This window comes from Phalangium opilio, unplaced genomic scaffold (genome assembly GCF_054372755.1).
Source record: "Phalangium opilio isolate 3A_F unplaced genomic scaffold, DU_Popi_V2 ptg001170l_1, whole genome shotgun sequence".
NCBI lineage: Eukaryota > Metazoa > Arthropoda > Arachnida > Opiliones > Phalangiidae > Phalangium > Phalangium opilio.
The window spans coordinates 9,921,902-9,945,518 of NW_028324255.1; the positions used below are offsets into that span (position 1 = coordinate 9,921,902).

General features: G+C 38.1%; 2 protein-coding genes across 2 annotated transcripts; both read left to right on the top strand.

Moving 5' to 3' along the window:
• Nucleotides 1-215: 215 nt before the first annotated feature.
• On the top strand, nucleotides 216-2,587 carry LOC149587177 (uncharacterized). Its single transcript, XM_089863506.1, has 3 exons — nucleotides 216-1,321; nucleotides 1,391-1,680; nucleotides 1,771-2,587. The coding sequence occupies exons 1-3, from the start codon at nucleotides 216-218 to the stop codon at nucleotides 2,232-2,234; spliced, it is 1,860 nt and encodes a 619-aa protein (XP_089719632.1). The 3' UTR covers nucleotides 2,235-2,587.
• A 19,680-nt stretch (nucleotides 2,588-22,267) lies between these two features.
• Nucleotides 22,268-23,617, top strand: LOC149587178 (uncharacterized). The gene is made up of 5 exons (XM_089863604.1): nucleotides 22,268-22,336; nucleotides 22,397-22,495; nucleotides 22,675-22,882; nucleotides 22,990-23,285; nucleotides 23,366-23,617. Exons 1-5 carry the CDS (start codon nucleotides 22,307-22,309, stop codon nucleotides 23,549-23,551), a joined length of 819 nt encoding a protein of 272 aa, XP_089719730.1. The 5' UTR covers nucleotides 22,268-22,306; the 3' UTR covers nucleotides 23,552-23,617.

A 23,617-nucleotide genomic window follows, 5' to 3' on the forward strand; every position in this document is an offset into this window, starting at 1 on the left:
TTTTAAACGTGTTTTTAAAGGCTTTCAATGCGCTGTTGTGTTTAGTTTTTATATGTTTAGCTATTACACCCATTGGTACTAGTTGGTGTTTAGTTTTCGTATGTCAATCTAGGGGTTTAGATTTTCAACATGTTTAAATCAAATGGATGTGCTCAAAACCTAAACGTTGTTTTTTCTGTGTGGGTAATTTACGATTCTTAGACTCAATTAGGTTCATGCCGGCATCGCTAGAGACACTCGTATCGAATTTGGCTCGAGGAGGAGCCGATAAGTTCAAGTGTTTAAACTCTGCCTTCAGCGCTGACGAAGTACCGCATCTGCTGAGGAAACAGGTTTACCCCTATGACTACTTCGACTGCGAGACGAAATTCGACGAGACCGTGTTGCCACCCAAGGATGCCTTCTTCAATTCCTTAACTGACGAAGAGGTTAGTGATGAAGATTATTCTCAAGCTCAAAAGGTTTGGGAAAAATTCCAACTCACTAACCTCGGTGAGTACCATGATTTATACGTTAAGACCGACGTTCTGCTCCTAGCGGATGTTTTTGAAAGTTTCAGGGCTATGTGTCTAGAATATTACAAGTTAGATTGCGCGCATGCATATACAGGTCCTGGTTTCGCTTGGCAAAGCGCACTTCACATGACCCAAGTGAAATTGGAACTACTCAAGAATCCCGATGTGCATCTCTTTATTGAGAAGGGTATAAGAGGGGGTGTTTCTTTAATTACGCATAGACTAGCCATAGCCAATAATAAGGATCTCCCCGAAACATTCAACCCGGCAGAACGTAGCTCTTACATTACCTACCTAGACTGTAATAACCTTTACGGCACCGTCATGTGTCACCACCTGCCGATGAGAGGATTTCGATGGAATCAACCATGTCAAGATTTCACTCGTGAAATTATCTTGAATCACCCAGACGATGATCCCCAGGGTTTTATCCTGGAGGTGGATCTTGAGTACCCGGAAAGTTTGCACGAAGAACATAACTGTCTACCCTTAGCACCCGAACGTAGAGTTATTAACGCGAATGAGCTTTCACTGTATTCGATTGAACAGTTGAACAAACTGAAAATTAAAGTACAGGATAGCCTCCCAAAGTTAGTTCCCTCGCTCTACAATAGGGAAAAATATGTTCTCCACTACCGGAACCTCAAGTTTTACATCGCTAAGGGGATGAAATTGGGGAAAATCCATCGAATACTCACATTCGAGCAGGGTGCATGGTTAAAACCATTTATCGAGTTCAACACGGAGAAGAGGAAGCAGGCAGTGAACGACTTTGAGAAGGATTTTTTCAAGTTGGCCAACAATAGGTACGCATCTACGCTACGCTAAGTTATTATTTCACACGTAAATTAATCAAAATTTTCATCTATTAACAGTGTTTTCGGGAAGACGATGGAAAACCTCCGCAACAGGATCAACTTTGATCTTGTCCAGACCCGGGAGATGGCAATCAAGAAGGCCAGTTCACCGACATTCCAGAGGTTCACCATCTTCAGGAACGAGCTGGTCGGGATCCATCGTCTGAAGAAATCCCTCAAGTTGGACCGACCCATTTACACCGGTTTCGCCATCTTGGTCCTCTCAAAGTTGGTCATGTACGACTTCCATTACAACACTATGAAGGCAAAATATGGCGACGACCTCAAACTTCTTTTTACCGACACAGGTATGATTTTTTTTAAAAACGTTTACTAGATTTAAATCCTTTTTTCTACTTTCAATTTTAACTAATTAAATGTTTTACGTATAATTGCAGACAGCCTGACCTATCAGATTTTCACCGACGATTTGCCCCGGGACTTTGCCCAGATGAAGGAGATGTTCGACTTTTCCGCCTACCCCAAGGAACATCCGCTCTTCAGCGAAGAGAACAAGAAGGCCCTCGGAAAGTTCAAGGACGAACTCAACAGCGTCCAGATTCAAGAGTTCTGCGGCTTGCGACCGAAAATGTACAGCATCCTGTCGGCAAAAGGTGAAAAGAAGACGGCGAAGGGAATCTGTCGTCGCGTAGTCAAAAAGAAGATACGTCACGCTCAATACAAGGAATGCCTGCTTCAACGTAAACTCACCACTGAGGAGATGAAGAGGATAGTCAGTGTTAAACACGAACTATTTTCCATCACTCAGAAGAAACTCGCTCTTAACCCCTGCGATGATAAGAGATTCATCATCGATTTGGTGTCTACATACGCTCATGGTCATTTTAAAATTAAGGAATAATTCCAAATGTATAATTACTTTCTGTAACCCTATCCCCTCCCATTCCCTCCTGGGGGCGAAGTGGCCGAACCGGTCCACGCCCTCCTCCCATACCCTTTTGGTGCGAAGTGGCCGAATCGGTCCACGCCCAATTTCCTCTCCCATACCCTTTTGGTGCGAAGTGGCCGAATCGGTCCACGCCCAACCCTTTTCCTTTTTAATTTCATAGTTTAATGTATAGTTTATAAGTTTAATTTAATGTATATATATATTTTCAATGTTTAATTGTATAGTTTTAAGTTGTTTTTTCTCGAATGAGTTTTACTCCGTGATTCTACGGTTTCTCATTCAAAATAAAATTTTTTAAATACAAATTTTCTCCCTCTTATTTCATACAACTTAGGCAAACATTTTTTTTCGGGTTAAGGGGAGGGGCTCGACCGCGTGGGCCCGCCGCGTGCGCGTGTTTAAATTTCCCGCGTGAAGGAATAAGTTCGCGCGCGATTTAAAGAAAAACACATAAATTCAATCAAAAACACTTTATTAAAAATCTCTTATACATAAATTCCGATATCATTTTATCGTTCAAATTCTTATCTTTTACAAATTTTAAGCAAATATCATACATTTTAATACCTCTACATCTATACAGAGAAAAATATACGCAAAATTCGCCACATGTCTGACTGGAATTTCCTTGAAGTTGTTTAGAATTAAAAGTTACGGTAACGCTGTTTCTTTCTACAAAATCGTTGAATTGAAACATGTCCGGCGGGTTTCCGAAACTATCGAAGAACTCGGTATTTTTGTTACTAGAAAAGTAAATAACAGTCCAATGCTCACCTTCAGTTTCTGAAGAGCCAGTATTTACAATATACAGTGAAGGGAAAAACTTTACTTTCTCGGGTAGCAGGTCGGCTGCAAAAACACCTCGAAACAGATCTTTGGTGAATTTATCCCTTTGCATAATTTTAGTTAATTGCGTAGTGTTCATAATCTTTTAGTTGTAATCGTATATGACAGTTCTATTCTTATCAATCTCAACCAAATTCTGAAACTCAGAGTAATATAAAACTGTGATAGTCTTGGGCAAGTCCTTGGCGAATTTTAATTCCAATCGCAAGTTACCATTCCTTATCAATTGAAATTGAGAAGTTGAACTACTGAGGTCGGCACTTAAATCAAAAGCAAATATGCAATTCCCATTGGGGAATTCCTCCCGTGAAATGTAGTTTCCCTCGTCCAATAACCATTGAGAGGTTTGAGTAAAAAGATTAGTATAAGATCTCATATATTGACCACCAGAAAAGTTTGGGGTAAGAGGTTTATGTGGAACGCTAGCTCCGTCAAGGTACAGACTGTTAAAAAAGTCTTTGCGCGTTGCAGTTTTCGCACATATTTTACTATATTTGAAAAACTATTCAAGCTAGCGCTCTGGAATAAAGTGCGTTATAAAAGTTTTGCATTTCTCTTTCATATTTTACCCGTTTCACAGTTGTCCTTTGCATACTTATACCGGAAACCGGAAATGTCAAAATTATCAACTTTGAAAATATTGGATTCTCGAGGATATAAATGCGATTTTCGGATTCCTTGGGGTCGATTCATATTTGAAAAGTTTTCACCAAATTCAATTCGGATGAATAGGTCACGAGTAATCAGCCTTTATTCAAAATCTGGAAACTTCGATTTAAATGGCGATAATTCACAATCGAGTATCGAATCTTTATCGTAATAATGCTTGTTAGATGTTATGCCACTTTATGCATATATATATGATTGGTCTTGTGGCGCGATACTTTGAAACAATTCAGACGATCGTTAAAGGGATGGTGAAGTGGAAAATTAAGTAATTTTTTATGGATTCTTACATAAGACCAATCTGCATAGTGAATTATCAGGAAATAACACCGAACGATTTTTATACGTCAATTAGTTTGAAATTTCATGGATTATTTTAAATAAGGATCTCCGACCAATCGCGTAGAGCCCTGTCCTTTTATAAACAATTTTCTCGTGGCACGTTCCGCGTTGAATCAATTTATCGCGAGATTTGAAAAAATTTGCGTGATGTGACAATTGTGGCGCGAGACATGGAGCGTGCCACGAGAATTTTGTGAACAAAAAGGCACGGCGTTACGCGATTGGTCGGAGGTCCTTATTTAAAATTATTCATAAAATCTTAGCCTAATTTGAATATTAAAATCAATGGGAGGTATTTCCTAAATTTTTCATTATGCAGACTGGTCTTATAAGAACCGATAAAAATCACTTTAATTTCCACTTCCCCGTCCCTTTAAGAGAAAACTCGCGTCTTTTGAAGAGGAGAAGCGGTTTGAAAATATTGTTATTTGGGCCATGATATCATAATATTTAGAACTCATATTAATTACGTCTAGGTCTTCAGCCCAACTCATTGCAGCCTAGTGAAAATCTCATTCATGATGGCATATGCGCTTCACGAGATCCCTTCAAATAGACATACTCGACTATTCCATTTAAGAAACGACCTCAGAGGAGATGGCTTCTATAAGTTCTATGCTAGGAAGGTTGGCTACGCGATTGAGCTTCGCTAAACGGAGCCTGGGGTTGCCTATAGCCTCCCGCGGATAGAACAAATGTCAGGCCATTGAAAGATTTTATTTTAGAGGTAGGAATAGGAAAGAGTAATCTAGGCGAGCATCAAAGTCTCGGACCCCCTTCCTCGGGACGGTGGGATATGAAAGAAGAGGCGGCTCATAACGACTGAGGAAAAAAGGAATTACGTATTTTTCGCCGTCCCAGTCAGTAACGTCATAAAAACCTAGTTTAAGTGAGCCAATCTGAAATTTTAAACTTTTAATTACGTGTTGGAGGTAGGAGCTGTATACTGGGCTATGAGTCGAACTGAATTAAACACTAACCGTTCTCTATTCCTACTTCTAAAATTAAATATATCTCTGGTGAGGCTTAATAATAAAGCCGACCGCAACCAAAGCATGGGAAACGCGTATTTCAAAACTGACGTTCAGAGCTACCGATGGAAAAGCCTAAAAACTAAATGGAAAAAATTATCACAACTAAAAATAACATCCAACAGCTAAACCGAGCCCGAACGGTAAAAACTTGAAGTTGGTCTCTGCGCTGCTGGTCTGCTACTCCTTTTGTTTATTTTCTATGGCAAAAACACTACTTTTGGGCATCGAGGGGTAGTGAAAAAAAAACATCAATGCAGTTACTTGCTCGATCATTTATGTAAATATATTACTTCGGGCGTGATAAATGCAGTTAGGGAGTAATGGGGATATTAGGGAATTTTGTGTTTTAAGACTTTTATTATGAGGGAAAGAAGACATGCCTTTTTTAAAGAATTTTTCGAAAACTTTTATTATCTTTATTAATAATTAGTTAAAAGCTGACAAATACTAATAAAATTTGGAGGAAAATTTTCAAATAACAATACTTCCTACGAGTTTCAAATTACAAGACTTCCTTCGAGTTTTAAATTAAAGATAGTTCGTTTGCTTTATTGAACTATTTATTACAAACAAGACTGTCACTTTCAGTTTTAATTGTTGCTTAATATTTTACTTAACCTCCCCTTGCCCTTAACTTCTTTTATTTAATGAGAGACATAAACACTAAATAGGGCTCAAGTCGGGCGAAAGAGCGGCCCCGTGAAAAGCGTCACTTCCTTCGTTCGCCGGAAATCTTGCAACGAGTCGGGACGCATGGGCTGGCCAATTGTCCTTCAGAGCCTGAAACCATACACTAAAACTATTTTCTATGTTGGATAAGAATAATTGTTAGCTTATTAATTATATTAATACCGGTCACGATTAGAGCTGGTTAATCTTACGCAGAAAAGAATACCAGCAAACCGGGCGGATCTGTTGAATATTACAATTCTTTACCTCCTAATTTCATTAGACTTTATGTCTGTCTTTAAGAATAAGACTAAGAATGTTTTTAAAGGGAGGGTGAAGTGACAAAATGTGTTTTTATCGATTCTACTACTAATTATGAGACTATTCTGCATAGTGAAACATCCAGGAAATATCTCAGAATGATTTTAAAATTCAAATTCGGTTTAGGTTTTATGGATAATTTAAAATAATAACTTTCGACCGATCGCGTAAAGCCCTGTCTTCCTGTTGACAAAATTCTCGTGGCACGCTCCATGCCCAATGGAATTTATCGCGAGATTTAATAAGTTTCTCACGATGTGACAATCGTGGTGCGTGATATAGAGCGGGCAACGGAAATTTTGTTAACAGGATGGCAGGGTGTTAAGCGATTGGTCAGACTTGCTTATTTCAAATTATCTATAAAATCTGAGAATAATTTGAATTTTAAAATCATTCGGAGACTTTATTTCCTGGAAGTTTCACTATGCAAAATGGACTTAAAATTAGAAGAAGAATCGATAAAAAAATCACTTTATTTTCCTCTTCATCCTCCCTTTAAAGGCTAGGGGAGGTCCAATAAAAAATCAAGCAACAATTAAAACTGAAAGTGAATGCCTTGTTTGTAAAAAATAGTTCAATAAAGCACACAAACATTCTTCAATTTGAAACACGAAGGAAGTCTTACTATTTGAAAATTTTCGTCTACTTAATTTTATAGATATTTTTCAACATTTAAAGAAATTAAAAGTTATTCGAAATAGCTTTAAACAGGCTTGTTTTCTTTCCTTCACAATAAATTTTTTAAAACACAAAATTCCCTAATATCCCAATACCTCCATAAGTTAGTGTTTTTGCCATAGAAAATAAACAAAAGGAGAATTTACCTCCAAATTTTATTAATATTTGTCAGCTTTTAACTAATTATTAATAAAGATAATAAAAGTTTTCGAAAAATTCTTCAAAAAAGGCATGTCTTCTTTCCCTCATAATAAAAGTCTTAAAACACAAAATTCCCTAATATCCCCATTACTCCCTAACTGCATTTATCACGCCCGAAGTAATATATTTATATAAATGATCGAGCAAGTAACTGCATTGATGTTTTTTTTTCACTACCCCTCGATGCCCAAAAGTAGTGTTTTTGCCATAGAAAATAAACAAAAGGAGTAGCAGACCAGCAGCGCAGAGACCAACTTCAAGTTTTTACCGTTCGGGCTCGGTTTAGCTGTTAGATGTTATTTTTAGTTGTGATAATTTTTTCCATTTAGTTTTTAGGCTTTTCCATCGGTAGCTCTGAACGTCAGTTTTGAAATACGCCTTTCCCATGCTTTGGTTGCGGTCGGCTTTATTATTAAGCCTCACCAGAGATATATTTAATTTTAGAAGTAGGAATAGAGAACGGTTAGTGTTTAATTCAGTTCGACTCATAGCCCAGTATACAGCTTCTACCTCCAACACGTAATTAAAAGTTTAAAATTTCAGATTGGCTCCTTTAAACTATTTTTTTATGACGTTACTGACTGGGACGGCGAAAAATACGTAATTCCTTTTTTCCTCAGTCGTTATGAGCCGCCTCTTCTTTCATATCCCACCGTCCCGAGGAAGGGGGTCCGGGACTTTGATGCTCGCCTAGATTACTCTTTCCTATTCCTACCTCTAAAATAAAATCTTTCAATGGCCTGACATTTGTTCTATCCGCGGGAGGCTATAGGCAACCCCAGGCTCCGTTTAGCGAAGCTCAATCGCGTAGCCAACCTTCCTAGCATAGAACTTATAGAAGCCATCTCCTCTGAGGTTGTTTCTTATTGTTCTAAATATTATGATATCATGGCCCAAATAACAATATTTTCAAACCGCTTCTCCTCTTCAAAAGACGCGAGTTTTCTCTTAAAGGGACGGGGAAGTGGAAATTAAAGTGATTTTTTATCGGTTCTTATAAGACCAGTCTGCATAATGAAAAATTTAGGAAATACCTCCCATTGATTTTAATATTCAAATTAGGCTAAGATTTTATGAATAATTTTAAATAAGGACCTCCGACCAATCGCGTAACGCCGTGCCTTTTTGTTCACAAAATTCTCGTGGCACGCTCCATGTCTCGCGCCACAATTGTCACATCACGCAAATTTTTTCAAATCTCGCGAAAAATTGATTCAACGCGGAACGTGCCACGAGAAAATTGCTTATAAAAGGACAGGGCTCTACGCGATTGGTCGGAGATCCTTATTTAAAATAATCCATGAAATTTCAAACTAATTGACGTATAAAAATCGTTCGGTGTTATTTCCTGATAATTCACTATGCAGATTGGTCTTATGTAAGAATCCATAAAAAATTACTTAATTTTCCACTTCACCATCCCTTTAACGATCGTCTGAATTGTTTCAAAGTATCGCGCCACAAGACCAATCATATATATATGCATAAAGTGCCATAACATCTAACAAGCATTATTACGACAAAGATTCGATACTCGATTGTGAATTATCGCCATTTAAATCGAAGTTGCCAGATTTTGAATAAAGGCTGATTACTCGTGACCTATTCATCCGAATTGAATTTGGTGAAAACTTTTCAAATATGAATCGACCCCAAGGAATCCGAAAATCGCATTTATATCCTCGAGAATCCAATATTTTCAAAGTTGATAATTTTGACATTTCCGGTTTCCGGTATAAGTATGCAAAGGACGACTGTGAAACGGGTAAAATATGAAAGAGAAATGCAAAACTTTTATAATGCACTTTATTCAAGAGCGCTAGCTTGAATAGTTTTTGAAATATAGTAAAATATGTGCGAAAACTGCAACGCGCAAAGACTTTTTTAACAGTCTGTACAAGGCGATATGATTTAAATCATAAGGTTGAAAATTGAAAGGTGACTTTCCGTAATCACCCAAATATGCATTTTGATCTACAAGAGCGAAAAGAACTTTTTTGGGTAGTTGACCCATGAATAAATTATCTCTAACACATATTTTTGTACCACTGTTAATTGAGAATGAGTTACATTCCGTGCGAATAATCGGGTATTTCATGGTTGCCAGTTCCAAACATTTAGCGCGGGCGATTAACACTTCCGATGGTAATTTTACTTTACGAACGTACAGGGATGCTAACTCGTAAACCACTTTCCATTTAACTGCACCGGCCGCCTGCACGCAAAATTCGTTTGAACTTTTAACAAACTTGAATTTGAGATCCGTTAAATTTGGGAAGTATCGAGGTTGTTGACAAAGGTCCAAGTGTACAGTTCCTACCATATCTATTGTTCCTTTTCTAGCAAAGGCCGCTCGTGTTTTAAACCCATCGTTCTCGTCCAAATCGTCAAATTTTCCGGCCGTGTCTTTGTAAAACATGGAACTAGTAAGAAAACTAGTTTTGGCAGGTCCTCCGAACGTCACCGCCGTTTGAAACATGGCCTTGTAAGGGTAGTTTTGCGGTGAAGGTTTGACCGATCTCTCTTGAGCCGAAAGGTGTACTTCGCTGAAAAGACTATGCAGGAAATTATTTATCGGTCCAACTTTATCAGCAGCGGCCGGAATTGTTTTTCCATCGGCTGGGTTGACAATCCTAACTTGGAAATGTAGTAAAGTCTTGGACAAGTCCAAATACGCGTCGGAACTACCAGCTACGGTAAACGTGATTGTCGAATTTTCGTTAATGTTAGAGATGGGGCTGTATTCGACCCATTCTCCACTCAGAATACTGGTATTGGTAAGAGGTACGTCGAAAAGTTCGGCTTCGCTATGATTGACCCATGCGAACCTGGATGGACATGTGTCATTATATTTTTTAGGTAAAAATATCTGGATGATTAAAGGACGTTGTTTTCCTCTTTCTTGTCACGACTGAACTGACGAGTGATCTAGACCTACGTCTCCTTTTATTACCATTCCCCGTCATTTTTCGGATTTCTTCCGCCGCACTAAGGGCGACGTCTTTAGCCGCGGCTTTTCCATGAGATTTTACAGATGCTTTTAAGGTTATCCCGCTAGCTACGTCCGTCACGACCTTCGCACCTGTGTTCAAAAACTTTTTACCGAGGTAACTGGCACCCCTTTTGAGTAGAGGTATTGCCCGGCGGAAGGCCGATGAAATGAAGTTTCCCAATCCGTACCCGTGTTGCACCGGAAGTCCCCTGTATACCGCTAAAGAATTACCAATTTGAGAATGAAAGTGTTTATAATAATCAAATTTTCCACCATGTCCGATCTGGTTTTGAAAGTGTTGATCGTAGTCCGATTGGTTAAAGGACATCTTCGATTTGACGACGTTCTTCATCTAAAACTTCAAGTGTAAATGACACGAGGACCTGTTTTACCTTCTAATTTATAATGGTGACCACATTCTACGGGGTCAAAAGTGTAGAGTAACGTGAACTCTTCCTCTCACGAAATCTATGGGGGTACCAAGCTCACTCATTATGTTAATTTCAATTGACTGGAAAGTATTGCAGGCGAGGGGGAGGTAGTGCGGTCTAGGGAAATCTTTGTCTACCGTTTCTCCGTCATTACCCTGCACGCTAACGATTCTTAGTAGAGGTATGTGCACATCTCCCACGGGTCTAGACTCGACCACGTCGCTATAAACAAAGAGTGAATGAAGTCCCGCGTCGAGGTCAAAGGGGTACGTGGCTATGGTAGACTGGGAAAAAGTCGTTGATTCCGTGGAATCTTTCGAAAATCCGAGAATAACAGCTAACTCCCCCGGTATAGTTAACAAATAATCCTCTTTGAGAGAAATTTGTACTCTTCGTATGCGTTTTATGTAACTAAAAGAATACTTGAGCTGGGCGAGAATTGAAGGTTCACGCGTAATAACGCCCGCCACGTCCTCCTCGACGTAGTTAAGTTGCTCGATAAGATCCTGGATATTACCAAAATATCCGGCGGGTAACTCTATGATTGTAGAATATACTACTCTACCATTACTCACGAGTATAAGCGAGCATGTCCTACTCAAATTATCCCAAGTGTGCGGGTAGCTAATTTCCGCTAAGCCTACTTCGTAAAATCCCTGTAATTTTACGGGTTCGGGGAGGTACGTCCTGAATTTACTTCTCGTATTGTCGGGGAAATACCTCATCGACGAGTCGGAAGGTAAAGTGATGTAAAAGCTCATACTATATCTATTTCCTGAACCCAACTGTCAAAAGACGGAGAGTATCCTTTCCAACTTACTAGCTTCTCTAGCGTCCCGTCGGGTCTGCTACGTTTCCTCAATATCTTTTCTATTTTAAACACGCTAGAATTTAGGTCTTTACCCACTTTCTGTAATTGTTCCTTGTAAAAAATACCAGTAATCGGTTCCGAATTCAAATCCTGGATCCTATACACCGGTGGACTACGAGGTAATCTCTCCACCACTTTGAAAAGTTCTTCCGACCACGTGGGCAAGTAACCCTTCTCGAAAATATTCCTATGTTTGCTTATCCGGACTACGTCACCAATATCGTAAGGATACTTTAATGGTGGGGAGAAGTCTATATCGCCGTAAAGGTTTTCCCATACCCGTCTCGATGTTTCGGGTGTGACTTCAACAGGTTTACACTTTATGGATCGGTGATAATTGTTATTATAAGCTTGAACCATGTCTTTAAGACCGTCAATGTACTTATAGGTATTGTTTTCCGTGAAATACCGATACATGCGACTTTTTAGAGTTCTTTTGAACCTTTCAACTATCGTAGCCTTCTGTTCGGAATCCGGGGCAAAGAACTCAATCCCCCTTCTTTTTAACTCTCTCTGAACATCCCTGCATATGAACTCATTACCGTGGTCACTTTGCACTCTCTTCGGCGAGCGACCGGACTCGAGAATAGCCTTAAAAGCCCTAAGGATGGTTGGTCCTTTCTTGTCCTTGGTAGCCACCACAAAGGCGTATTTACTGAAAACGTCAATGCAGCACAGGAGGTATCTGAACCCTTTATTGTGACGACTTAGGTTCTTCAAATCGGCTAAATCAATCTGCCACTACTCATCGATCCCATAAACTAATTTAGTATCGTTTATGATGGATTTCAACTTATCCTCCTTATCCAACTCCATTGAAGTGTCGACTTTTAAACCGCTATTTGAATTTAACCTATTATACGTTTCTTCGGAAATTAATAACATTTTTCGCGCCATTTTTACTTTATAGCTCGACTTATAGCCGCACCTGCTACTGAACTAATGATAGATAGTAACGGACCGAGAAGTAAAGGGATGAATCCTGCGTTTTGAATTAATAGTTTCCTTTTCTTTGAAGGGAGGATGTTGGACGCAACCTTTCTTATAACGTGTCGATGTTTCTTCAACCGCTCCTTCTCCTCCACTGAAAGAGGGGCATTGCCCCGTAGGATATTTATACAATACTCGACAATAGATTTAATCGCTTCTTTATTGGCAAATTTAATTGCGGCATTTCTTTGACATGAGTTACAATTTGCAATATATTTTAAAAAATTTAAATTATCGTCGACTCGTTTTGACGGAACCATTCCGCTAGTTTGGACGCCTTCACCAAGGTACAGTTGTTGCTGTCCCTATGAAAAGTGCAAGCTCTGGGGGTATCGCACTCGATACTTGATAATCTCGGGCAACCGTAGTCTTCGGCGTTGATAACTTCGCACCCTAAGAACCTTGATAGGGTTTCGGCCTTCTCCCCTCCTTTCGTCACGTATGACGATGCTCTAGCTCGAATATAGTCGGCGGCCTCCTGTGTCGTCTCGTATGGGTAGTCTCCCTCCTCGAATGCTAGATCGCAAGTGTTCCTTGAGAGCCACCTGCATTGCCTTTTATCCTTGACGGATAACTCTGAGAACTTGCATGGGAATTGGAAGATCCAGACTTCGTGGACGTCGGTCTCCTTCACGTACATCGTCAGCTCCTTGATTATCCATTGCCTCTTAATCCGGAAAAAATTCGCTTCAAGGATGGCCGTCATTTCGGTATGAACAGTGCTGCTTGTTGACCTGGAAGTATACCGGTTCTTAGACGGTGGTTATCTAGGGTGTTAGCCATAAGGTCTACAAATAGATATCCGTTAAGGTTCCAAAGTCGCCTGTCTAAAGGAGTCTACCACGTATTTACTAATTCCCGGCGAAATTTGTTTTGCAAGATGGATAATGGCAGACTGATCACGTGGTGTTTTAAATATAACCAAGTAATGGGCATTTAAGTTTAAGGTACGAATTTCCTTCCCAGGATAATAAAGATTCTGCATTAAAATTAAAACTGAGGTATTCCTATGGTGCGAGCCCCTAATGAAAAGATTCGTCACGTCCTTATTATTCGCTATTTCACATAGTAAGTCGTCTAATATAACGAAGCTCCTCACACTAGCATCTAGGGTGTTAACATCTAATAAACCCTCGTGAAATTCTACACTCGGAGTATGGGATAGTATAGCACCGTATAGTTTCGACTGATACTCCGTGTAACACCAAATTATTCTTTCGGGGGTGGGCGAAATACATATATCCTTATGCTTAATTAATTCTCCTACGAAAACGCTTTTCCCACAGCCGGTGACTCCAGCCACTAGTCCGGTAAAGGGGTGTTGCATACTTAAATCCATATCGATAAATGCGGGAGGAATTAACTACCGTAAACTTATATTTAAAGAAATTTATACTTACATTTTTCGGATCTGGATCGGTACTTCAAGGAAGGATGTAGAATGCCTTATCTTTAAACCGTCCTCGTCTTTTATACTTTAATGTCACGTGACTTTCTGACCATGTAAACATGGCGCACTTTTTAGACCAATCATGTTCTTATAGTGAACATGGCGTTTAAACCACGTGTATGACAAGGGTTATTTACCACGTTGTCGAATATGACGCTTAAGCCTAACATTGACGCCATGATTGATTCGCTGACGTCACAACAGGATTGGGGGAAAAATGTTTGATTCACTGGCGCCATAAGAGGAAAAATGTTGTGGGCACCCATTGACGCCATATTTATTGGTGCCAGATCATGTGCCATCTGGCACTGTCTGACGCCACTGTCCCAAAGGTAACACTTCCTATCTACTCAAAGTAAGAGTCACTTTGTTAATTATACATTGATTAACACTTTACCCCAAAATGTACGAAAACGTATAAATATTGCGAATTTAGTAGACCTTATTTTAGGCTGATAACTTTTTTCCAATTCGGTTACTGAAAGTCATTTTAAAATAACAAGTTTCTATTTGTCACCTTTTTTGGATTTTGAGTCTTTCGGTGCATTTATCTTTTCGACCACAACGTAAAACGTAATATGTTTCAGTTGCACAGCTTGATGACGGTTTAAACGCAAAAATAAAGTGTTTAACTTAATATTAAAAACAATCGAATACAAATGAAAGATTTATAACAACAACAATTACTGAGCTGTGCACCAAAATTATTTAATTTCGCCCTAGACCTTGTATGAGGTGAACTTTGCTTTGACAAGAAATATCTAAGCCCATAGATATTGTAATATAAGTAATTGCCCAGGTAGCAATTCACCATGTAAATTACGTGTATTTTGAGTGTTCTTAGTGTATATAACGTGTTTGGGTTTTTCATAAGTGTAAAACACGTGGAGTATACGTTGAATATATCACGTTAATAGAGCTGATGATTTAGGGCGTGTAAAACACGTGGAGTATAAGTGGATAATATCACGTTAATTGTGTTAATTTAGGGAGTGTAAAACACGTGGGGAATAGGTTGAAACTATCACGTTAATTGTGGAGTATATTTAGACGTGCAAAACACGTGGGGAATAGGTTGAAACTATCACGTTAATTGTGGAGTATATTTAGACGTGTAAAACACGTGGAGCTTTGGTTGAACACATCACGTTAATTTGGTGGCGATGTAAAGCGTGTATAACACGTGGAGTATAGATTGAAAATATATCGTTAATAGAGCTGATGATTTAGGACGTGTAAAGCAAGTGGAGTATAGGTGGATAATATCACGTTATTTGTGGTGTTGATTTAGGGAGTGTAAAACACGTGGGGAATAGGTTGAAACTATCACGTTAGTTGTGGTGTATATTTAGACGTGTAAAACACGTGGTGTTTTGGTTGAATACATCACGTGAATTAGGTAGCGATTTAAAGCGTGTACAACACGTGGAGTAAAGGTTAAAAATATCACGCAATTGTTGGTGATGATTTAATGCGTGTAAAACACGTGGGTAATAGGTTGAAAGTATCACATTAATTGTGGTGTATAGTTAGACGTGTAAAACACGTGAAGTTTTGGTTGAACTCATCACGTTAATTTGGTGGGGATTTAAAGCGTTTAATACACGTGGAGAATTGGTGGAAAATATCACACTAAGTTTGTTGGTGATTTAAAGTGTAATACACGTGAACATGGAGTTGATTTTAACAGTTACTCAATATGCCTAAATTACGTGACAATGAGGTTGAAAAGAACAAGATATTTGTACGTGTGATTGAAGTTGATTTTAGCAAAGTAGTTGAAATATATACTATTTCTAATATATGGAATTATTGGTTAATTTATAGTATCACAATGTATTTAAATTTAAACTTATGGTAAATCAAATTTCTACACATACAATTGTATTAATATAATTTTTAGAAAGGCAAGCACAGGTGATATGTATGGGTACAAATAAAGTAGTGATTATTGTATAGACTTCATCGTTGTTAAGACCAACCGTCATTCACAGCAAATTGTTGAAGCCCACATCTTCTATCTCCAATATGGCAATGACACCTACCATCTAGCTACGTCTCCTTCAGTATAGTGCTCCTAAAAAATAGGTAGGGTGTTCGGCCGTTCGCTTTTTTAATTTTACACGGATTTTTTTTAAAATTTAAGAAACGGCACCAAAACCCCTGTCCCTGTCCCTGTCCCTGTCCCGGACGCGTCCGCGAAACGAACGCTTACGATAAGAGAGAGAGATCGCTAGCGTTCGCGGTGGCGATACGAAGCTCCGCGTAGAGAGAGAACTGCCTGCCTGGTATATTAGTGAGAGGGGGAAGAGGGAGAGGGGGCATCCCGCTCGGAGAGAGAGGAAAGAAAGGTAGTTTAAATCTCGCGGGCTTTTTTGAGTGAAGGGAAACAAGATGATAATTTTCGTGCACTACTGCACTTTGTGCGCGTGATACATCAGAGATTATGCTGGATGGTTAGGTTAGGTTTCGTAAAATAGAGGGGACGCTTTACGGTCATAGTGATTTCTGGTTTAGGGGATCCAGGATTTCGTTTATTTGTTTCAGAAATGTTTTTAGTTGTACGATTTATTGGAAATCAACTATACGGGGGGTCACGTGAGCCGTGTAAAATTACTATTAAGGCCCAGCCCTTGGGCCATCTTGTTAAATCTTGCATTTTAAATCGAGGTCTAAAATATATTAGACCTCCTTATCTATCGCAATGTTTTAACCATTTGGTTTTCGGTCGGCTAGCTGGAGGTTAATTTCCAGCTTTGCGTTTAAAATTTAATCTGGACATATTTTGGACTTCAACATATAACATCAAGTTAAATGATCATGTGCCATTCATTTTCACCCATTTAAAGTTAATCTTATGATATTTATTAGTAACAACAACGTGATCTTCACTGTTGGTTAACGTGAATAAGACGGTGCTTAGAGGTGACATGGTATGGGTATTTTACACGTTCATAATTAGTTTTACCGTACACCGCTTCTAGACGTGTAAATCACTGGTTTTGGGTACCCGAGAAACGTTGGGTACACGTGCTACCCACGTTAATTGCACGTTACGAACATTTAACTACCTTACATTATTTTAACGTGAATTTTGAGTGCAAATATTGTTTACATATTTAATAAAAACAACGTTATCTTCACTATTTGTTAAGGTGACTAAGACGGTGTTTAGAGGTGACATGGTATGGGTGTTTTACACGTTCATAATTAGGTTTACCGTACATCGCTTTTAGACGTGTAAATCACGGGTTTTGGCTACCCGAGCAACGTTGGGTACACGTGCTACCCACGTAAATTGCACGTTACGAACATTTAATTACCATACATTATTTTCACGTGAATTATAAGTGCAAATATTGTTTTCATATTTAATAAAAACAACGTGATCTTCACTGTTGGTTAACGTGAATAAGACGGTGTTTAGAGGTGACATGGTATGGGTGTTTTACACGTTCATAATTAGGTTTACCGTACACCGCTTTTAGACGTGTAAATCACGGGTTTTTGCTATCTGGGTGAGTTACCACCCTTTCTGTTAACCTCTCTTACAATGTAAATATTTTAATTGCATCGGTAATTTACAAACGATTTTAATTCGGTTTGTGCCGTTTTTCAAGTTTTGACCCGAAAACTCCTCAAACTCTTATATTAACGGGTTTCGTGATGATATATTCGTCACTTTTAATTGATTATAAATTAAGTGCAAATGTTTAGTTACATTCGTGTCGTAACTTCGTAAGTGCGTGATTACACCTTATATGTTAAAGAGTACATTTGAAGTGACGTATCTTGCGTTGATTTTCGTCGTGTACTAAGTAGAATGAAAAGTTTCGTAAATTTTTCGTGGATTTCGACTTCTTCCCAGGTAGCAAATTAACGTTGATTTAAAGTAGATTTTTGGTGATATGTTTTGAAAACGTTTCACGTGTACTTCACACGTAAGAAAAACTTTTATTTTTGGTACATAAGTTACCTCAAGATGTTTAGGATTTTCTTAACGTCAATAACACGTTTTTACAAAGTGATAATTAATGCGTTTATTTCAGGTCTACATGTTACGTTTGCAAGACGTTTGGGAATGGTGTTCAATTGGCCGTTAGTTTAGCGTTATTACTCTATGTTTCGGCAACGTTGTTATCACGTTTATTGAAAGTGATAACTAAAGCGTTTATTTCAAGTCTACATGTTACGTTTGCAACACGTTTGGGAATGGTGTTCAATTGGCTGTTAGTTTAGCGTTATTACTGTATGTTCCTGCAACGTTGTTATCACGTTTATAGAAAGTGATAACTAAAGCGTTTATTTCAAGTCTACATGTTTCGTTTGCAACACGTTTGGGAATGGTTTTCAATTGGCCGTTCGTTTAGCGTTATTACTGTATGTTTCGGAAACGTTGTTATCACGTTCGCATAAAAAGTGATAACTAAAGCGTTTATTTCAGGTCTACATGTTACGTTTGCAACACGTTTGGGAATGGTGTTCAATTGGCTGTTAGTTTAGCGTTATTACTCTACGTTTCGGCAACGTTGTTATCACGTTTATAGAAAGTGATAACTAAAGCGTTTATTTCAAGTTTACATGTTTCGTTTGCAACACCTTTGAGAATAGTGTTCAATTGACCGTTAGTTTAGCGTTATTACTGCATATTTGGGCAACGTTGTTAAAACGATTATACAAAGTGATAACTAATACGTTTATTTAAGGTTAAAATCACGTTTCGAAATGGTGATAAGTGGACTGTTAGTTTTGCGTTTTGATTTAAGTTTCGAGAAAGTTCTAAACTCATTTATACAAAAGCTTTATTTTCAAGTCTTTATACGAAGTTCGTTCACAACACGTGTGAAAATGGTTTTAAATGACACTTAATTTTGCATTATTACTGTACGTTTCGGAAACGTTGATATTTCGTACATGTCTTGCGTCATAAAAAGCTATAATCAATCGTTATCACCTCTCCGAGTTTCGATGACGTCACGGAAGTATTTTACTGGACGTGTCTCTGTCCTCGCGTTCGCAGGTTAAAAATACCACATTCACACCAATCAGTTCTTATTGGCTTCAAACACCACCTTGAGCTGGTCTTTCGTCTATACCGCATAGACACCAATCAGCAACATTAGCTAGTCGTTAGGGTTAAAATGTACGAGGCGAGCGTCTATGGTTACGAGGAACGTCTAGCCCCCGATGGCAGGGCTTTCGCCAAATGTTCACGCAATTGCATTTTTTCTTATCCGCCTATCTAGGAATCAATCTCCTTATACACCCTAAATTTACAAAAATTCTTAAAAAGGTGTTCACTAGAAGTCAAACATTAAAAATAGCTGTGTTTAAAATGATTTTAGGAATAAAGTTTCTTAAATCGACTTAACCATAATTAAGGTAAAATAGTGACGATTAAAATAATTTATATCATTCATATAACCCTAATTATCTATTTATTTAAAAAAAGCCTCTTTCATCGGAAAGACATCCGTCAAATATATATAGAACGAGTAATGAAGTTGAAACTCTACGCATTTTATAGTTAATATGAAGCGAGTAATTAAGACGTTTTCCCATTGAAATACTAATCATGGGAACTCTATTCAAAGTTAGTAAGGGACTTATGACATTGTTGAGAAGTCGATTTAGGATAGAGCCGGTTGGTTTTTCATAATCATTTTTTCATAAGAGGTGGGGTGGCGTAGCGGTTAGCGTTTTCGCCTCTCAGCAAGAGGATCCCGGGTTCGATCCCGGACTGTGGCACCGGGTGAAAATCTGGGAAAAAATCCTTCTGCGTTGAGTTTGCAAGTTCTCTCCCCGCTTGTTAAAAGGAGTTTTCCTCCGCGGTCTAACCCGGTTTCTCCTTTCCATCAAAACTTGCAGAGGTTAACGGTAATAGTTAGTATAGGGCGCTGTAGGTTAGCTGTGGCATAGGGGCTAGCCACCACCCCTCTATACAATGTAAAGGGACCCACCTGTAAATAAGCCACAGGCTTAGTGTGGAAATCCCTTCATAGACAAAGCCTAGATTATTATTGTAGTAGGAATTAGAGCTTATTTAAAAAACTGTTGACATGTAATGCATAGGCCTGAGCTATAAATTTTTATAATTATAAGAAGTTTTCAGTTTCTACTCCTCGGTTAATACTCCCTTATTGCTTTTTTCCTTGTATTGGCGTGAATAGAACTCTTACAAAACTGTAATTTTTTCGTTTTTGCTAAATATAAAATGAAAAACTGGTAAATATGTTTCGGCATTACGATTATTTTAGTAGTTGTATAGCTATAAAGCTATGTTTCGTTTCAAAACTCCAAGAAAATCGTTTAATTTTTATATTTCAAAAGCCTTGTTATCTTTTGATTTAGCTATACTACATTTATACATAACTGAAAACTAGGCTTAAAATTAGTCCTGTCATTGCTGTGATATTGGTTCGGATTGCATCTATAAATGAAAATGCCGAAGCTAATACTGGCAATGTTCCGGTTCCACTTTGAGAACACGAGTTAAGTAATTACACACGTGCTATTAACTAATTAACCACATGCAACTACCTTAATACTAGTGCTTCCAACCGTCGTCTATGTTCGGTTACGCCAACTGATAAACTGGTTGAAGTTCAAACCGTTTTAATAAAAGATTAATGGATTTTTTCAACCAACTGCAGTTGACAGCTACCTGCTGTGATCCTATTTATACTCGTTAATGTTACATGTGTTTTATCCGTTTTTTTATCTAGTCTTACAATCCGCGATAACTGTTTATAGACATTTTTATCATTGAGTTTACGTCATTTGATACACAAAACCCTTTGGTTAGTTATCCGTTTGAGACAATGTGATCATATCGTAAATTATCATCGCTACGTTCAGTTTTGATTTGAAAAACAATCAATCGGGCTTTAAATGGCTACTTGTTCGGAAACGCGGAGTAGCAACGCGGAGCGGGGAAAAAGAAGTGAGGTTTGGAACCACTTTACCAAGGACAATGTTATCCAATCTGATGGTACATTTAAAGTATATGCTAAATGCGTTCATTGCTCTGGGTAAGTGAAATTGAACTTAAATTTAAACTAAATTTGTTAGCGGTCGTGGAATTATATTTTTCACTGTAATATTACATAACATTGGTAGTGGTAGATATTGCCAAGACTCAAAGACAAACCGTAGTACGGGAAATTTGCGCCATCACCTAGTTACTAAACACCCGGACAAGGTGCAACCTATGTTTGCAAAGGCTGGGAAACATCCTGACGTACCACTAGGCAAGAATCAAGTAAAAACGCTTATTAAATAGCAATACATACATTCCCCTGTTAGGTTTAGTGTTGTAAGTTGGTATCAAGGTATATTATTCAACTGGTTGCTTGACGACGAGAGAATCCATTACTAACCAAACAAAATCATCTATTCAAAATAACCTAGCAGGTTTGCCAACATTGATCGTGATGTTCCAACTAGCTACCATTAAACCAATGGGAAATGTACTTTTATTTTTAACCAAGTGCTTAAGTTTTTTAACTTTGATCATTCCAAGTCTGAATTAGTAAACGCAAGGTTGCAACTGGTTAGATTTGTCGTTTTATCAGACCAAGCATTTCAAATTGTTGAAGATAAAAGTTTCCGAGATATGTTATGCTCCCTGAATCCTGTCATGTTTCTTACCCATTTATAAATATCAGATACTACAATTAAAACTGATATTATAAAGAAATACCATACCAAATTAGAAGTAATAACCAATTTAGTTAAGGTTAGTAAAGTCATATCAGTTGTAAACTTAGTCAAATGATTGGACTTGGAATGTTTACTTTTTAATTGAATAGAACTCTGAGAGGCAATTGTCCTTCACACATGATTGTTGGACATCAGCAAATATGTTACCCTTCATTGCTGTAACGTGTCACTGGGTCGACGAATCATGGAATGGACACGACATCTTGTTGGGGTTTATGTTTTTTCCTGGGCGTCATACAGGAAAAAATATTTGCGATAAATTCTTAAAGCTTCTGAGCGACCGCCAAATAACTAAAGTAATTGTTTTAAAACCTTTTAAGAATATTTAAGAAGTGTTGACTAAACCCCTGCTTAGGTGCTAGCCGTGACAATGGATAACGCGGGAAATAACGATACATTTACCGAAGAATTACAAACGCGTTCCGCCGAGTTGGGTTTTCGATTTTCATCTGAAAATCGAATTCGATGTTTCGCTCATGTTTTGAACATTGTCGTGCAGGATTTATTAAAATCTTTGAGGTCGGTTGCCACTCATGAGAATGAATACGATTCAAATTTAACGCAACCAAACGAATCTGCTGAAACGACGACAATAACTATTGGTTCAGCAGTGACTAAAGTAAATGAGTTTGTACCCAAATATACTTAAAGTATTTAATGGTTGCGCGTTTAACAGGTAAGACGTCTTGTAAGCACAATTAGAATATCACGCACAAAATCAGAGAGATTTTCAGAGCTGAATGTGATTTATGATCTTCCTGATAACAAATTGCTCTTGGATGTCAAGACAAGATGGGGATCTACTTATACAATGCTAAAGAGAGCAATTACGCAAAGAGCTGTACATACGCACGGTTCCATATTATTCTTCAAGGTTTCTCATATTTCTTCACGTTTGCAGGCTTTGGACGCAATTACAAGTTCGGACAGAGATTTACTTAACCTACAGTTGAATACAGAAGAATGGCATCTAATAGAGTCTTTGATTGATATTTTAAGAGTAATGTCTGCTCTAGTAACCTTTTCCACATTCGCTTATAAAATTTCGAGAGAATTCGCCTCATTAGGATTTTGCAGAGGGTTCTCGAGACAAGCAAAATATTATTGTTTTCTTGTTTATTATTATTACTTGGCTTGGTTAAGATTTTTCTTGTAATTGAATTTTATATCATCATCAAGGACTTTGATTTTGCCACAAATCGCATCTCCGAATCGAAGTATCCTACAGCAGCTATAATCATGCCAATGTACAAGTTAATCCTGGACAAATTGGACGAAACCGAAAAGACGTCAGCTGGAACCATGAAAGACGCTAGTAAGAATGCCCTTGGTAAACTAAAGACGTATTTCAAACATTCCGATACTTCTGCTTTGTGGATTGCTATGGGTATGTTATGATCTGTATCATTATGAAAACATTGCAATATTATATTACATGTGCGATTCATCAAGTTTTCAAAGGATTGAGCTAAATTAACGATATCTTATTGTTAGCAATGAATCCAACACTGAAGCTTGAATGGCTTAAAGACCATTATGACGTAACCTTTTGCAAAAAGGTTAAAAGTGTCATTGTATCAGTTTTCGCTTCGCACTACGATGACGTATCAACCTTGCACCAAATAAATGATGTACATAATGAGTCATGTACGCAAGACAATTATACCGGGGTCAACGTGTCAGCATTATATCCCAAAAGAGCCAAACGAACAACAAAAGCCTCTGAATTACTTATTTATTTGAAAGCTGAAGTAGCGCCACCGCATAGCGATATTTTGCAATGGTGGAAGGTAATACATTAACCTACAATACACGTGGACGATTAATCCTTTAGTTGTAGTCCAAAATAACTTGACATTATTTAATGCAGATGCACGAGACCGATTATAAGAAAGTCTCGATCATGGCCCGCGATTACCTTGGAATTCCTGGATCTTCAGTACCCTCTGAACGACTTTTTTCACTTGGAACTGACGTTGTGACTCCCAAACGGGGGTCTTTATGTCCTGAAACCATTACGGCTCTACTTTGTCTTAAAAATTGGTGGAATCGCTGAATACGTCAATTTATGTACTATTGTTCCTATTTGTTAATGAAACATTCAATTGAAATGAAATCTGAT

What these genes read in the sequence shown, in the direction of transcription:
- LOC149587177 (XM_089863506.1), top strand. Translation starts at nt 216, where the DNA reads ATGCCGGCATCGCTAGAGACACTCGTATCGAATTTGGCTCGAGGAGGA. An exon ending in TTCAAGTTGGCCAACAATAG is followed by an intron (nt 1,322 to 1,390) that starts GTACGCATCTAC and finishes ATCTATTAACAG; the next exon opens with TGTTTTCGGGAAGACGATGG. An exon ending in ACTTCTTTTTACCGACACAG is followed by an intron (nt 1,681 to 1,770) that starts GTATGATTTTTT and finishes GTATAATTGCAG; the next exon opens with ACAGCCTGACCTATCAGATT.
- LOC149587178 (XM_089863604.1), top strand. Translation starts at nt 22,307, where the DNA reads ATGCTAAAGAGAGCAATTACGCAAAGAGCT. An exon ending in GAGCAATTACGCAAAGAGCT is followed by an intron (nt 22,337 to 22,396) that starts GTACATACGCAC and finishes TCACGTTTGCAG; the next exon opens with GCTTTGGACGCAATTACAAG. An exon ending in CTTTGATTGATATTTTAAGA is followed by an intron (nt 22,496 to 22,674) that starts GTAATGTCTGCT and finishes ATCATCATCAAG; the next exon opens with GACTTTGATTTTGCCACAAA.